The 16273-nt window shown below is 37.2% G+C and overlaps 2 protein-coding genes, 2 long non-coding RNA genes and 2 other non-coding genes across 10 annotated transcripts; 2 read left to right on the top strand and 4 right to left on the bottom strand.

Moving 5' to 3' along the window:
• Positions 1–3260: 3260 nt before the first annotated feature.
• Positions 3261–7488, top strand: LOC7457688 (subtilisin-like protease SBT3.18). The gene is made up of 10 exons (XM_024610241.2): positions 3261–3397; positions 3494–3585; positions 3666–3763; positions 3855–4010; positions 4293–4963; positions 5209–5276; positions 5479–5724; positions 5914–6028; positions 6120–6333; positions 6679–7488. The coding sequence occupies exons 1-10, from the start codon at positions 3272–3274 to the stop codon at positions 7311–7313; spliced, it is 2421 nt and encodes an 806-aa protein (XP_024466009.2). The 5' UTR covers positions 3261–3271; the 3' UTR covers positions 7314–7488.
• Positions 5816–8376, bottom strand: LOC112328917 (uncharacterized). Of its 2 annotated transcripts, XR_002984244.2 has the most exons (3): positions 7804–8320; positions 7551–7639; positions 5816–6847 (listed from the first exon to the last, which is right to left on the bottom strand). It is a non-coding gene; the product is annotated as an uncharacterized LOC112328917 (long non-coding RNA). The 2 variants fall into 2 exon arrangements; XR_008059276.1 differs by having other exon boundaries at positions 7551–8376.
• Positions 8377–8571: 195 nt separating this feature from the next.
• On the top strand, positions 8572–12406 carry LOC7457687 (YTH domain-containing protein ECT2). 4 transcript variants are annotated; one of them, XM_052453066.1, is made up of 9 exons: positions 8572–8739; positions 9156–9232; positions 9318–9411; positions 9543–9613; positions 9737–10297; positions 10751–11347; positions 11440–11652; positions 11736–11882; positions 11997–12406. In XM_052453066.1, the coding sequence occupies exons 1-9, from the start codon at positions 8712–8714 to the stop codon at positions 12048–12050; spliced, it is 1842 nt and encodes a 613-aa protein (XP_052309026.1). In that variant the 5' UTR covers positions 8572–8711; the 3' UTR covers positions 12051–12406. The 4 variants fall into 4 exon arrangements, with proteins under 4 accessions (XP_052309026.1, XP_024466030.2, XP_024466035.2 ...); XM_024610262.2 differs by having other exon boundaries at positions 11982–12406; XM_024610267.2 differs by having other exon boundaries at positions 9312–9411.
• A 1123-nt stretch (positions 12407–13529) lies between these two features.
• On the bottom strand, positions 13530–16216 carry LOC18094276 (uncharacterized). The gene is made up of 2 exons (XR_002984235.2): positions 14247–16216; positions 13530–14111 (listed from the first exon to the last, which is right to left on the bottom strand). It is a non-coding gene; the product is annotated as an uncharacterized LOC18094276 (long non-coding RNA).
• On the bottom strand, positions 14460–14549 carry LOC112326318 (small nucleolar RNA SNORD24). The gene has a single exon (XR_002979965.2). It is a non-coding gene; the product is annotated as a small nucleolar RNA SNORD24 (small nucleolar RNA).
• Positions 14618–14694, bottom strand: LOC112326340 (small nucleolar RNA R12). The gene has a single exon (XR_002979976.1). It is a non-coding gene; the product is annotated as a small nucleolar RNA R12 (small nucleolar RNA).
• Positions 16217–16273: the final 57 nt, after the last annotated feature.

Genomic DNA, 16273 nt, shown 5'->3' with positions numbered 1-16273 from the left:
TTTTGAATACTGCAAGAAACTTGGACTCGTAGTAGAAAGTGTATAGCGAGATGCCCTACTTCGTGACTGATATTGGTCTCCTCACTCCTTCGAAATATCAGATTCATATAAGAAAAAAGAATGTTAGTGAATGGTGGGTCCAATTTCATGTATGGTCTCCGCTGATTTCTTTGTATCTGGACTTCAAAACCCTGGAGATAACCATATACTATGACATGGATGGATGGATCAAAATGAAAACAAGCTGACCACTATACTTGTTCTTTAGCATTTCTGTTTTCTAGTCGCATGCATACGCAAACACCCATGTGGATGCTCTAATGCAAAGACAATATCTTAGAATTATATATTGCCTTACAACTAAAGACAATTTATGCAGATATAATGAGAAGTTGTGTAGATAATTGGAGATCGAGTAGTATACAAGTTTAATTAATCATAGTCATAATCATATTATGATGGTATACATAGACTTAACAAAGTGATGTTAAATCCTATCCTATCCTAATTAATCACCAAAATGGGAATCTGCTCATTGCATGCAGATATGTATAGAGGACAATAAGGCACTCAGCTAGTACAGCACATGCAAAGTCAGTATCCTCTGCTTATATCTAATAATGACTTGTATTCATAATGAGAAATTATGCAGTGACTAGAAAGTAATGTAGAAGTACTGTCAAACACAATCATCGTGTAATGCTTGCAACAAAATGATGCTGGATTTCTACTAGATGATCATCAACAGGGATGTAATTAGTGCATTCCACATTGCCATAGAGTAGAATTTTAAAGCACACATTACAGATACCAGCAAAAGTAAAGTCCTCGATGCCTTCTACAGACAATAATGGCTGAAGTAATGCAGATATTAGGAGAGAATGTGGAAGTATTTGTTAATCATAACCGTAATATAAACATCCGAAATGAAGGATAATCTTTGCCTAGATGATTATCAACTTTGGCATCAGTACATTACAGATTGGCATACAATTATGAAGCACTGTTTTTTTTACTAACACAGTGACTAAATGCAACTTTGGAAGGTTAGTTATTGTATGATGAACTTCATTACTTGCATCCAATATACTACCATTTCCTAATCTAATGCTTCCAAAATATATTAGAACTCGGGCCCACCTTTACTAAGAGGACAGCGTACTATTTTGTGATAGGTAATTGTCGAGCTGGAGCTGGGGCCAAAAGGTTATTTTTGATATCTGACTCGTCACTTTCTTGAGTTGTTGAATACCTAAACTCCATGCAACAAAGGGGAGTTTTCTTTTCCTGACTCCAAAAATTACGAAGTATGAAACTTTTTAATACCTTCTATGTGCAGAATGCTGCAGACCTATCTGCATGCACATATGGTTTCCATTACTACCTATATTTGGAAGGTTATTCCTCAGAACTCTCACTTAAGCATATGCCCATATGAAAGCATAAGGTATTGTTTGGTCAACCCTTATCTAACAAGGGAAGTTTATCTTATTGATAAATATCCATATTGACACTTCTTCATGAGTGATCTGTGAGCAAGTTGCACAGTGAGCTGTAATATTCAAAATTTCCTGATCATAATAATGCAAGATGATTTTTTCCCTTTCTTCATGAGTTGTCTCTGACCAAGTTTCATTTTGAGCTTTGATGTTCAAGATTTTCTGATCATAATACACGGTGATTATTTGCCACTTCATAGGTGAAATCTTGACAAGAATTTATTACAGTGGTGAGCAATTGCATACAGCATATTCAAGTCTGTTGAAAATCTTTTCATACATCAAAACAGCAGTAAAATATAACATGCCAGGCTCTCATAGCAATGAAATAACCCTTTATATTTTTCAATGCGAAATTGAGGTTTAGCATGCATATCTAACCTATGAACATGTCAGAAATGATATGCTTAGTTGGGAGAGTTGGCATTTGTTGTCAAATGACATGATAAAGATCTAGAAGGTGGATTGGATTTAACCACATATCACTCATCCAACTATTATAATGCCCCTAGAAAGATAAATTATTTATACTGCACTTAAATTTCCTGCTTAACAAAGCAAACTAGATGCTTTACTTCAATCAAATTATGATGATTCATTAAGATTCAATTATGGAATTCTATGATAGAAATGTGGTGCCTATTGTCAAAGCAAGTTCTTAGGGTTCATGTTGAAGAGGTTTAATGATTTGAAGTTGATATATATTGGAAGGTGAACCTTCAATCGTAAGTTCCAAGGCCTTAGATTGTAAACTTGTGATTATGCAACAAGAATGGATTCAATTTACGCAACGTGTCAGCGAAAGTTTAGCTAAGCAATCAATTGAGTAGGATTGATCATTAAATCAGTATTTTTTTTCAGTAGACAGCAAAGCTTCTACAAGCAACTTACACAAGCTTTTTCTGATATTTAGATAGGATTATACCTTAATATGCAAGGTTAGTCATCTAGCATAGCTATATACCTTCGTAGGACAGGAAAAAAGTTGAGATACTGAGGTTTAATATATTAGAAAAGACTGAATTTGTAGTGACACCTGAATTTTCTACTCAAAGAGAAGCATTTGCAGCTTGGACATCAGTAGAATTTCAATGATTGCTAGATCTCTTTATGTGTTTTTAAAGTATAAATCCCTACTGCCACTGCCTATATCCAAAAAAATTTCTCATCTATAACTATTAGCAAACTTGATTACAAGGTTTCCAAAACTAGGTTGCCTTTTTATCGAACGAAAATAAATCTATCAGCAAAATCAACAGTTCTGTATGCACCTTATTTGCCTATTTTCTGAGTTGCATTATTTTGCTTCTCAAAAAATCAATTTTCAAAACATTGAATATTATATTTTAGAAGCTATCCAAAGCTAAGCAATCATCTTAGTCTACTAAAATTATTCTAAGAAAAAAGAATAACTGGAAAGATTTTATTCTATCAGGAATGATGAGGGTCACATGCATTTCTCTTTATGGTATATGATGAAGGTAGTCTTCAGCTGTAATTCTACCTCTATGCATAAGTAGTCCACTACACTAGTGTTGAAAAAGAAAAGAGGAGGGGGTAGAGACAGAGAGAGATAAAGAAAGAGATAGGGAAGGTGTAGGGGTTGCTTATATTCATCGTGTTGGTACTATAGCTTTGAAGGGAGGGAAAATAACATCATAGACTCAAGAAGGTATGTCAGTACTATTTCAGCCTTAAAAGCCTTCAAATGCACGCACTATAACAAATGTTTCCATTCCCACCATCTTTGAAACGATATTTCAGCTCATGAAATGCTATTTAATCCCAAGCAGACATGTGATTTTTCCATGGGAGACATGGCAACTTATCTTCAATGTTTTTGGGGCCTATTTCTCTCACTCTCTCTTTATTTTATTCAATCAGAATCCACATCTCATGTAACTTTATAATCAAAAGTGCTTCAGCCTTTTTTTTCTCCCCACTCCAATGATGATCCTGTCTCTTGTTAACTTTGATCTTCTTGTTTTATGTAGGTTTATGTTGTCTATTTAGGACGAAGCCAATTTCACGATCCTTTGGTCACTTCAAAGTCTCACATTCAACTCCTTTCTAATGTGTTTTCCAGGTACTTTTTGAATAATCAAGTCTTGACCCCCTCTCTAATAATGCTAGAACTCAATCCCTTTATATCATTTCCTTTTGCAGTGAAGAAGAAGCTAAGCAATCCATGCTCTATAGCTACAAGCATGGTTTCTCTGGTTTTTCGGCAAAGCTCAACTCAACCCAAGCAACTACCTTAGCCAGTAAGGAATTAATCTTTCCTCATTGTTTCAACAAATTATGATAATAACATGGACACATATGGTCGAGAAACTAAATATTACGTGCATCCAGATACGAAAGGAGTGATATCAGTTTTTAGAAGCAAGGTACTAAAGTTGCACACAACAAGAAGCTGGGACTTCTTAGGCCTTACCTTGTATAGCGGTGAAGTAACTCCGTTGCAATTGACCTACGGTGATGATGTTGTAGTTGGGGTCTTTGATACAGGTTTTGTGCTTGTTCTTCCTTCTTGTTAAAGCAATCCATTCCTTTTTTTTTTATTTCTGGAATAAAAGCAAATTACCATTTTTCTTGAAAAAAATTGAAAAAACGCAAATAAAGTATACACTGAGAGTTTACAGGGTGTCATCATGTAATATTTGAGTGCACAGCATAGATAACAGTAATATGTTAATCTGCCTTGGTACAGTGTCTCATCATGTAACCTATAAATGCATGGTATCAGAAAGTTTTGTATTTATCTATATCAATCTGTTGCTGATACTTAAGGTATATGGCCCGAGTCTGAGAGTTTCAAGGAAGAGCAAGGCCTGGGGCCAATTCCATCTTCTTGGAAGGGAAAATGTGTTAAAGGGGAAGATTTTGAACCAAAAATGGACTGCAACCGGAAGTTAATTGGTGCACGTTACTACCTCCAAGGCTTCGAACAAGAATTTGGGTCATTAAATACAAGTGGCAACCCAGAATATCGATCAGCTCGAGACTTTCTTGGTCATGGGACACACACAGCTTCAACAGCAGTAGGATCCATGGTGAAGAATGCAAGCTTCCTTGATTTTGCACTGGGAACTGCTAGGGGTGGAGCTCCAAGGGCTAGGTTAGCAGTGTACAAGGTATGTTGGGGCAAAAATCTTGATGGGAATTGTGCAGAAGCTGACATTCTTGCTGCTTTTGATGACGCTTTACATGATGGGGTTAATATAATCTCGGCCTCGTTTGGTTCCGACCCTCCATTGACTCCATTCTTTTCATCAAGTGCTGATATTGGTTCATTTCATGCAATGCAACTGGGTGTAAGTTCAGTGTTCTCAGCTGGAAATGCTGGCCCTGATCCATCTCTGGTGGGAAATGTCGCACCATGGACAATATCAGTTGCTGCTTCCTCTATTGATCGCGTATTTCCAACTGAGATAGTTATTGACAGTAACTTCTCTGTCATGGTAATTATTTCTTACCATTTTTTTTTGCATTACGAGCAAGGAGCACACAAAATAATTTTGCATGGCAGGAGAAAAAAACAGAAAGAGATGCAGAAGCTATTTTTGCTGTGGGGTGATCTTAATTATTAGCTATATATTTAGGGTTGTCACCACTATTAGCCCCCAACCTAGCTTGGCTTATTATGTGTTGGGATATGCTTATGGGCTACAATCAGTTCTGCTAATTTAGTAGTCATGATTTACAGGGGGAAAGCTTAATTACAAATGAGATTAACGGAAGATTGGTGAGCGCATTCTCCTATTTTGCTGATGGGTACCATTCTCTCCTTCTCTGTCTACGATCACCACAGCATGTATTTGATTTAATTTTTGTTGTAAAAAGTAGTTGAAAATCACCGTTTACATCTCTGTACACCAGCAACTACTGAGATGTGGGTCCAAGGTAGGTCTAAGTATCAACTTTTTCTTAGGTAAGACTCCTTTTGTTCCAACAGCACATCATATTCATTTTTCAGGGCTTGCTTGATGGAGAATTGGAACAAAAGAGTAGCTAAAAGGAAGATTATTCTATGCTTCTCCAACAGAGGCCCAGTGCCATCAGCTGGAATTGCACAAGCAGCAGTCTTGGCGGCTAGTGGATCGGGACTGATCTTCGTTGAACCTCCCACCATGCAAATTGCTGATGTTGATATCATCCCCACAGTGCGTGTCGATGTTGGTCAAGGGAATAAAATTCAAATCTATATTGCTCAATCTTCTCAGTGAGTGAAAATGATTCGTCATATTTCATAGATTCCTCGCCCCTGGAAATCACTAACTCAAAGTCTAAAATTACTATTGTGAGAAGGATGATTAATGGATGGGAACAGCTAATAGAACTAGAAAACAATACACTGTTGTTACAGAACAAACTCGACCAGTTTCTAACATGAAAGTTTTGGACCATGAAGGAATCCTGTGGTGAAGATATTGCCGAGTAAAACAGCTATTGGAAAGTCACCAGCACCTGTTGTAGCATCCTTCTCTTCTAGAGGCCCGAGTCCAATTTCTCCTGACATCCTCAAGGTATGCTTCTTGCAAAAAATATCCAGTTTACACAATTACAGTCGGCTTCCTTGTGCTCTCTTCATTTTTCCTATTTATTTTCTCATGACAGCCAGATGTAACTGCTCCAGGAGTTACCATATTGGCAGCATGGCCCGCCAAGACTTCTCCAACATTGTTACCATTTGATGATCGCCGTGTGAATTGGAACTTTCAATCAGGAACATCAATGTCATGCCCTCATGTGTCTGGAGTAGTCGCACTTCTCAAATCAGCTCACCCTGATTGGTCTCCCGCAGCCATTAGATCTGCTGTAATGACCACAGGTAAAAAAGAAACCCTTTCCTGTACCGTTCACACAATGCTATTGTTGTCCATGGACCATACGGTGCATGCCTATAATGCTACTGGACTTCACTACAAGGTCACCTAATTTGCTTATTTCCTTTGCTTTCCTCGCTTTTTTTTTTTTTATAGAAGTTGAACCTTGGATAGAATAGGATGTGGAAGAAGATTCTAAAAGACCCCAAATCCTCCCCAAAACACTTCTTCATTGGTTTACAGCTAAAAGCTTAAAATCCAGCATCCACATTTCCTAGTGGAAAACAAAGATTTTGTATGATTTAATGGCATGTGTGAAAGTTTGTCACTTTGTTCTGTTCTCTCACCAGCATATACAAGGGACAACACATTTGACAGCATCCTAGCTGGAGGATCAAGGAAAGTTTCCGACCCCTTTGACATTGGTGCTGGCCACATACACCCTTCCAAAGCAATGGATCCGGGCCTAGTTTATGACATGAAAACCAGAGACTACATTATCTTCCTCTGCAACATTGGCTACAACAAAAATCAAATAAACATGTTGGTTCTTCCATCTACTGGGACTGACACAAGCTGCTCTCATGTACACCAAACAAACTCCAACATAAACTACCCTTCAATCACAGTTTCCAATCTCCAATCCACAATGACCATTAAGAGAACTGTTAGAAATGTGGGTAGAAAAACAACTGCTATATACTTTGTTAGCATTGTGAAGCCTCATGGAGTGGAAGTGCTAATCTGGCCTAGGATTTTAATCTTCTCATGCTTCAAGGAGGAACTCTCTTATTTTGTGACACTTAAACCACTCAAGAAATCTCAAGGGAGATATGATTTTGGAGAGATAGTGTGGTCTGATGGATTCCACAAAGTTAGGAGTCCGTTGGTTGTGTTAGTGAACAACAGCAATGATGATGATGATGATGATGATGATCCTAGTGTTTTTGCATCTAATATCACTGCAGCTAGCAGCAGTATTTAGGGTCCCTTGAGACCCTAGCTGCTCTTACGCGTATCTTTTTATGATTGAAGATTGGGGATTTTCATGTCTTATTGATATGTATGTACTGTACCATTAATCATCACGTTAGGCTTCTGCCTAGGTGACTGGTTTTCCTTTCATTATTGAATAAAATCCTTGTGCCCTTTCTTTTCCTTTTAGCTTTGCTTTGGTTTACCTTATGTGAGCAAAAAGTAACATAGATAGAAGCAAATGTACCTAGATCAACATGCCTTGGTGCTTCTGCTTGCCACTAGAAACTCTTTGTTCTAAGACATAGCCATGGAAGGGAAAAAGATCGGCAGCATCTGAATTGAGAGCACAGGAAGGAATTGATCAGAAAAGGTTCGCATCTACAATTTCCATCATTGGATTGAGAAAAGAGAGGAAGCAAAAAACAACTCCTGAAGATTATACCCGTTGATTACACTGTGGAATCAACAGGTATAAGAACTCTCTTGTTCGTTAGTACCTAAATTATAATTGATCTGCTCTGGAACTTTACTTCATCGATTGGTCGGACGGATACATGACCTCTATACCAAGCCAGCTTATATGGTTTCTTATCTGTTAAGATCTTTGGGGTTCTTGTCGGCTGCTTCTTCTCCATAAGGATCGGCCGGCTTGCAATTGGGCCATTACTTTTGTCGTCAAGACTTCACATTGCTCTTTCTTTTGTGACCCATAACATAGCGTACAACTCTTAGGCAATGTTTGGAAACTGCTCAGATAAAGTGAATATATTTTCTAGTTTTGATTTTAAAATTATCTGAAAACTGATTTACCTTGTGTTTTATCTTCAATCAAATATGTTTCCTTTTCTTTTCTATCTGTACACAAATTAAGATAATATCCCCAGGAAATGACAATTTCATTGCACAATTGCAATCGGATTCTAATTTTTCTTCTTCAAAAAGAAAAAAAAAAAAAAAAGAGGGAGAGGAAAATCAAGTTGAGAGAGTGCTTTTCTCAATATTTAAAGATCTCAGCTTTATTAAAAATCCAAACGACTCCTTAGGAAGGATGGTGGCCTCCATGTCCCTTTCCCTTTTCCACATGATTCCTAACTCATCCTACTGTCACCCTCACCTATCTCACCCACCGATAAAAAACTCATCGATCGAAAAACCTAATAAATAAATAACTCGCAGCTTGCCGAGTGGACACGTGGTCCAGTGAAAAAACATTGATGATATCACTAAACGACCTGCGGGTGAGAGAAAAATAGGAGATCGAAGCGAGTGGAGGGTGCTGGAGGTATTTGAATCACAAACATAGAGTGAAAAAAACCCTCTTTCCCCCAAAAACCCTAAAAGCTCAAACCTTTGGCGGCTATCAACTGAACCCACCAAAGGGTTTTATCATCTCCCAAGATCTATCATGGCTACCCTTTCATCTTCTGCTGAACGTATCCTTATTTACTCTTCTGAGCTTTTCCTTTTCTTTTGACTTGCTGCTGTTTTTTTTTTTTTCCTTTTGATCTGCTGGATTCTTGTTTTTGGTTTGTTTTATAGCTTCCTTTTCAGGGATTTTGTTGAACTTGAGATGGTCTTCGAGTGTTTTTTTACTATACTGATAGCTATGCCTTTGTCAGATTGATTTGTTTGGCATATATGCAGGACAAGTGATTGAATTTCACACTGTGAGATTTGGTTTTCTGTATTTTGCTTGATTTGTCTATTGAAAGCTTGCTTCCTGGTGATGTGCTTTTTATCTCTAAATATCTTGGTTTTTTCTAGTCAAAGTTGGGACTTTTTTTCCTAATATTTGTTAAAATATAATGATTTGGAACATATGTAATTCCTTTACTTTTAATTTCCATAGAAACTTCAGATTTGCTGCAGAAATTATCCATAGACTCACAAACAAAAACCTTAGACATGCCCGAGCCCACCAACAAGGTAATTTGCAGCCTTTAAATTTAGATCTTTATCTTTGGTTTAGGCTTGTGCTTATATTTGTTAATTTGGTTATTACTAGATCCAGCCAAGTGACCGGTCTGTGACCCCAGTGCTGTCCAACTTCATGGATCCAACTGTGTGCTATCTTCCTAATGGTTATCCCTCGTACTACTATGGTGGTGAGTTTAACATGCTGAAGTGCTATTGGATTTTGATATCAAATGCTTTCTGTATTGAATTATTCCTATTGTGATGTCTTTAAGAGATGAATGTAAATTTGATAAATTATGTCTCGCTGCTGGTCTTCTAGGCTATAATGGAACTGGCGAGTGGGACGACTACTCAAAGTATCTGAATACAGAAGGAGTAGATATGACTTCTGTAAGTACATCTGTATGGTTGATAGTTGTTTCAAATGGAAGTGTCATTGTTATTCTTCGATAAGTGGAGATTCTTTTCTTTTCTAAACAATTGGTTTTCTAATGTGCCTTTTTGTGTTTTTAGGGAAACGGATCTGCTATGTATCCTCATGGTTATTGGTATGGACCCTATGGCCCATATTCCCCAGCAGCTTCTCCAGTTCCTACAATGGGAAATGATGGTCAGTTATATGGTCCTCAGCACTACCAATATCCTACTCCCTATTTCCAGCCATTGACTCCTACCAGTGAGCCCTTCATCCCCAGCCACGTAGCCCCTTCACAAGGCGATCTTTCTATCACAACAGCTGCTGACCAGAAGTCTTTGCCTGTGGAAACAGGTAAAGAGAATTCTAATGGCATTGCAAATGGTGGGGATGTTAAAGGAGCCAATGGTGCAGTTCCTTACAAACCTAAGTATCAAAATTCATATGGAAGGGGTAGTTATACAAAGGGCATTCCTGCTTCTGGTTACAAGGATCTGAGATCTTGTTTTGATAGGTTACAGCCTGATATCCCGTTGCTGGATAGTTCTGTACTTTCCGATGGCCTGTATAGGAACACTGATATTTCTTCTTCATTTTCAAAGGCTAGCAATGCTCCATCTTCAAGAAATCAGAATTTCCATCAAAATTCTCATTTCATGGTATGCCATCTATGATCTTCCACATTCCATCTATTACATATTTTTTACTAAATTGGTGATTCTTGATTGTGTCTCCCAACTTATTCTTCATAACCTGTTCATGATATCCTTCTCAAATAAACTAACTTTTGATTCAGAAAAATAAACTTATTCAGTTGGTTAAGTCCTTCATTCTATTACTTATTTGTTCAAGTTGTGATAACTTAAGTTGATGTCATTGTCAGTCTACCCTCTGATTCTTCACTTCTATAATACTTTTAACGTTGCTATATCATCTTTGATTGGTAACCTGTTTCTCAAAGTTGGGCTATATTAATTTTTGTGTTTGACTTTTGATTTTTCATAATATTTTCAGACTCATTTTGGGAACATTCCTTGTTTTTCCAATTACAAATATTCATTTATACTTTATAGTGTATTTTTTCTCATGGATGATTTTGTTTGATTTGTCAGGGATGGCAGCACCCCGGTCTGGCATCAGGCATGGGTTCAACTCATGGATATATGAATAGGATGTATTCAAACAAACTCTATGGTCAATATGGGAATGGTTTCAAATCTGGCATGGGCTTTGGATCTGGTGGTTATAATGCAGGAATAAATGGTCAAGGGTGGTTGCCTATCGACAGCAAATATAAACCCAAGGGGCAAGGCAATGGTTATTTTGGTTTTCGCAATGAGAATATTGATGGCTTGAATGAGCTGAACAGAGGACCTAGGGCCAAGGGCTATTTCAAAAACCAGAAGGGTTTTGTTCCTTCCACAGTTGCAGTCAAGGGGCAGAGTGTGCCATCAAGTGATGCTAATGCTGAGGAGAAGGATAAGACAACTGAGGTTCCTGATCGAGAACAATATAACAAAGCAGATTTCCCAGTGGAATATGTTGATGCTAAATTTTTCATTATTAAATCTTACAGCGAGGATGATGTGCATAAGTGCATTAAATACAATGTCTGGGCCAGCACACCAAATGGTAACAAGAAGCTTGATGCAGCATATCAAGAGGCTGGGCAGAAATCTGGTGGCTGCCCAGTGTTCCTTTTATTCTCGGTGAGCATAGGGATGCTATCAATCTTTCTGATTTATTATTCCACAACTGTCAATGGCCATGGGCTTAGCTTTCTCTTTAAATTTTTTTCTAGGTCAATACCAGTGGGCAATTTGTGGGACTTGCAGAGATGACGGGCCGAGTTGATTTTGACAAGAGTGTGGAATATTGGCAACAAGACAAGTGGACAGGCTATTTCCCTGTGAAGTGGCACTTTGTGAAGGATGTTCCCAACAGTTTGTTGAAGCATATTACCCTCGAAAACAATGAGAACAAACCTGTAACCAACAGCAGGGACACTCAAGAGGTAGTTATAGTTGCTTGTGTAATTCTTTGTTGGTTTTTTCCCCTCATCTTTTTCATTCTAAAGTGCACTCTTGGTGATTTTAGGTCAAGTTAGAGCAAGGGCTTGAAATGATAAAGATATTCAAGGAACATAGCAGCAAAACATGCATATTAGATGATTTTGGGTTTTACGAGGATCGGGAGAAGATGATTCAGGAGAAGAAGGCCAAGCAACAGCAGCTCAAGAAACAGGCACTTGATCTTCACCATATGTTTTTCTTGTTTTTTAGATTATTTTTATGGTTTCTTTCCACTGTCTTTGAGAATACTTTCTAACTTTTGCTGTCTCATTGTGCATTAGTGCAGGTATGGGATGGAAAGCCAAGTGATGAAAAGAAAGAGCTGGTAAATGGTTCATAGAAGTCTCTGGGCAATGTCTCTGATTCGAGCTAAGAACATACTTGAACTGCATATTCTAATGGAGACCTGAATGATTCTGAGAATGTTTGGTTAGTAAAACTAAAGATGCATCAGAGGCAATGAGAAATATGGCAGATGATAGGTTTTTGGGGGCTTAGGGTTTTCTGCTTTAGGGCCATTATATTCCTATTTTGATATTTGTTTTTTTTTTCCCTTAAATTTCTATAGTTATTCTTATTTTCCTGTTTGGTTCTTTTCTGCCTTGTCATGTAACCCCTTCGTTAGGTTGGCAAGGTTGGAAAAGTATGTGCAATAGATTTGAGTAAAAGGAGCTTTTAATGCCCTTTTTTTGGCTACCTTGTTGCTTCCTTTACAGTTTTCTAGCCTAATATTATTATTACCACAATCCATCATTATTTTTGCTATAATCTTCTATTCTTGGAATGTTTGCAAGAGGGGGAAGATTCATTGATTGCCTTGCCTTGCGTGTGCCGTGTGGTTGTGGTTGAGAGCAGCAGACTTATTATAAGATTAAGCATCAGAAGTGCTGAAGATTTTTCTTGAAAAGATCCTAGCGGCTTCCCAGTTGACTAACGTCTTGGCTAGATTCAGATCAGCTTGCAATTGACTTTTTTGGAGTGGCAGAGAAGAACGGGCCAAGGAAACTCTAATACCACCCTTCCTGTGGTATTGGCTTGGTAAAGTGAGTTTGCATTGTCCCAGAGAATCCAATCAGATGGAAAAAGGAAGCAAAATTTAATGAATGGATCTAATGTTTTTGCATGGAATGACTCTCTGTTCTGGATATGCAACATGCCTGCTAATTAGGAATCTAAGAATTCCATTAATTTTAATTTCCCAAGTAGCTATTAATTTCTTTCAAGAAAAGAAAAGAAAACATAACAAGATAAAAAGGCAAAGGAGGTATCTTTCAAAATTCGTACTCAACTGTAAGCTGGTGGGATGCTAGATTCAATACTCAAACAAACTGTCAATTAAATATAAACTTGGTGCGGTGGGATGCCAAATTTAGCAGGTTTGGTTTCAAGAAATATACGTAGGTAGCAATATGCTAAATCCAGCACTAAAAAATACTATATATCTAGAATACATGAATTATTCATCTCTTAGATGAAAGATTTTTGAAGGGGTAAAGATTTTTTAGTTATGTATGTAAGATATTTGTCTATTTTTAATGCCAAAAAAATCAAGTGATTTTTAGTTCTCGTAAAATTACTGATTTCATTGTCTTCAAGTCTTCTTGATTAAGTTTGAATTTTTACCATATTAATGAAGCCTTTTAAGCTAAGAAAATTGCTTCTTGATTAACCATTATTCATAAACTAAATAACTTATAACATTCTAGGATTTGGGACATCATCACTTTTTTTATGGGATTGAATTGAATTTTATTTTGGTGTCGGGAAAATATTAGCAGTAAAGGGAATGGCAAGAGTGGAAGAAGATTAGTTGCTCCTGTTACCAAAACAACATTGAATTCTCAACTTGTCAAGGCATTAACGTTTTTCAATAACAACGATGAGAACAGAAGCCGTGACAACAAACAGGGAAATCAATGAATCTTAGTTCTGGCATCAGCGAAGCTCTCCATGACGCATTCGAAACCGACCCTCGGTAAGTTTCTAGCAATACTCATTTCGTATTGTTCTTTCCATTTGGTTTCAAAATATTTCGATTTCCAGTCCATGTTTTCTTGTCAAGTTCTTGGTAGTTTTTGTTTCTGTTCTTTATACTTCATTTAGGTAAATCAAGTTTTGAATTGCTCGAGCTCCATTTGGGTTGTCAAGTCTCCTTGTTTTGTTGCAAGGCAGCTGCTCCATGCTAACAAGCTAACTTCGTATATCTGTATGCATGAACCCCAGGATTAAGATGCTAATTTCCATCCACTAAATGATGAAAATAAAACCCTTCCAGTCCAATTCTAGGGAAGCCAAACTAAATGGTGCGGGAGCCTTTTATTTTGGGAGTTGAGCCTTAAATTAGGATTCGCTCGGCTGATCTGGCTGCCGAGGACAATATTCAGGAACCTAGCATTGATTCCTGTTGATCAAGCAGGGAAAGACAACTCATATGAAGAACTCAACTTGTATTCTACTTCTTGTGAGGAATCAGAAAATAGTATAAATTCGAAAATCAATAGATTCATCTGCACCATTTAAAAGGAGCCATTTTTACCTTTATTTTTTTTTCATGGACGAAGCTAAAATAACAGTAAAAAAGCCTTGCCTTTCCTCTGGTTATCCATCCCTACAACTTTCTTCCTCCTCTTCTTCGTCGTCATCCCTTGGCAAGATTAGACCAAAACCACCCTTACATGAGCAATCAAAAATCAAAATCAAGTAAAATCTGCGAGTTTCAGTATTTAAGATTAACAGAAAAACAGATCAGGGCCTCAGAGATCTTGGTGGAGAGGAATCATCAAATGGAATTATATATAACTCCATCAAGAGTAGCAAATATTTTCTTACATCACCGGCCCCCAAATATTAATGCTCATAATAATTAAAAACAGAAAACAGTGCTTGAAGATGATGATGAAGATTAGATCGTGTCAGAAGTAGCTGGTTGTGTAATCACAGTGTAAATCAGTGGGAATCCGTCTGATTTTTATCATCATCCATCAATCAATTAATCATCCATCATCATCGTCACACCAAATTTTTAAATTTGAGACAGATCAAAGAAGAAAAGAGGAGAACAAGATCAAAATATAATAAGATGTATCTACCTTGTCACCAACAAACCCTAAAAACAACTTCTTCAAGAGAAAAAATGGACAGTCGGAGCTAAAGGTATAAAATGCGTGCATGTATATACATACAGATATACATCACTATTGCCTGACGATAGATTCTTTGGCCAATAATCTATTCATTAAGACCAAAGAATTGCAATATCAGGCTTTACTTCATTCATATTAACAAACACAATCAAACAGCATGTATGCTAAACCCTAAGAGAAGATGCAGAAAGAGTAATCCTGGTTAGCCCCGCTGCTGCTTCTAGTTCTGCTGCCTCTCTTGTTATATATAGCTGAGAGTTAAGAGGGAGGGGCGATGAAAACCCTAATCCTAGAACCCCCGGGGGCAGTTGCAGACTTGCAGCCGCTACATATGGGCCTTTCTGTTCTACCTCATCTAGGGGGCCTACGGTTCTTCTTTTTATACGGGATGGGCCGTATGTTGGGCTAATTTCAACTTTCAACCTCACCTCACTCAAGTTAGATTTTAAATTTGATTTTTAAAAACCATTAAATTGATCCAAGTAACCGTATTAATTAAACATTAAAAATTAACACATCCATTTATTCTGGTTTATCTTGCGTAAAATATTTTTAAATAAAAATATTTTACTATTTAATTTAATAAATATTTTCTTTTAATTACATATAAAATAATTTTTAAATGACGAAAATAGTGAAAAAAAATGGTGGTGAGAGTGAAAAAAAGTGGTGGTGACTTTATGAATATAAAATATTTTCTTGCAAATAGGATATTAACTATAATTTTTTTATTATGTAAATTATTTATTTTCAAAAAACAAACATGCTAAGATATGAAAATATTCGTGTAAAATATTTCACGCAAAAAAAAGAAGCACCCCTAAGGTAGTAATTTCTTCCCTTTCTCTCCATGGCTCTGAATGAAGACCCAGTATGCTTGTTTCTCTTACAAAGTAAACAGGCTTTAGATAGTGAGTGCAAGGAGGAAGAACTACTCTCTCTCTAGAGGGAAAAAAAAGAAAAAGAAATGAGAGATCGAGAGGGGGGGGGGGGGGGGGGGCATACAAAGCGGGCTCTCGGCCGGGCTGCAAAACCTCCCAGTCTTGTCAACCGGTGGCATGTGAATCGTAGAGGAAGAATGGGTCGTATGTTGTTGCTGTTCTTGTTCTTGTCCTTCTTGTTGGTGGGTATGAAATTGAGGCTACCAATCTGACATTGCCTTGTTAGTAGTAGTTGTAGTAGAATAGTAATGGTAATAGTAACGAGACGAAGAAGAAGAAGAAGGAGGGTTGAAGAAGAAGGAATTGTAATGGGTTTTGTAACAGCCTAAAAGTGAGCTTCCCTCCATTTCCTCCTCCTCCTTTTCTTCTTATTTCTTCTCTGCTCTCCTCTCACTGAAATGGATAATGATATTTTATTTTATTTTCCAACACTTTCGATATTTTTTTATTTTTGGTTAACATGAGTTTTATGATTAATT

This window comes from Populus trichocarpa, chromosome 1 (genome assembly GCF_000002775.5).
Source record: "Populus trichocarpa isolate Nisqually-1 chromosome 1, P.trichocarpa_v4.1, whole genome shotgun sequence".
NCBI lineage: Eukaryota > Viridiplantae > Streptophyta > Magnoliopsida > Malpighiales > Salicaceae > Populus > Populus trichocarpa.
This window is presented reverse-complemented; position numbering and strand designations above follow the sequence as displayed.

What these genes read in the sequence shown, in the direction of transcription:
- LOC7457688 (XM_024610241.2), top strand. Translation starts at nt 3,272, where the DNA reads ATGCTATTTAATCCCAAGCAGACATGTGATTTTTCCATGGGAGACATG. An exon ending in AATCAGAATCCACATCTCAT is followed by an intron (nt 3,398 to 3,493) that starts GTAACTTTATAA and finishes TGTTTTATGTAG; the next exon opens with GTTTATGTTGTCTATTTAGG. An exon ending in TATATTGCTCAATCTTCTCA is followed by an intron (nt 5,725 to 5,913) that starts GTGAGTGAAAAT and finishes TGGACCATGAAG; the next exon opens with GAATCCTGTGGTGAAGATAT.
- LOC7457687 (XM_024610258.2), top strand. Translation starts at nt 8,712, where the DNA reads ATGGCTACCCTTTCATCTTCTGCTGAAC. An exon ending in TGCCCGAGCCCACCAACAAG is followed by an intron (nt 9,233 to 9,311) that starts GTAATTTGCAGC and finishes GGTTATTACTAG; the next exon opens with ATCCAGCCAAGTGACCGGTC. An exon ending in AAGGAGTAGATATGACTTCT is followed by an intron (nt 9,614 to 9,736) that starts GTAAGTACATCT and finishes TTGTGTTTTTAG; the next exon opens with GGAAACGGATCTGCTATGTA.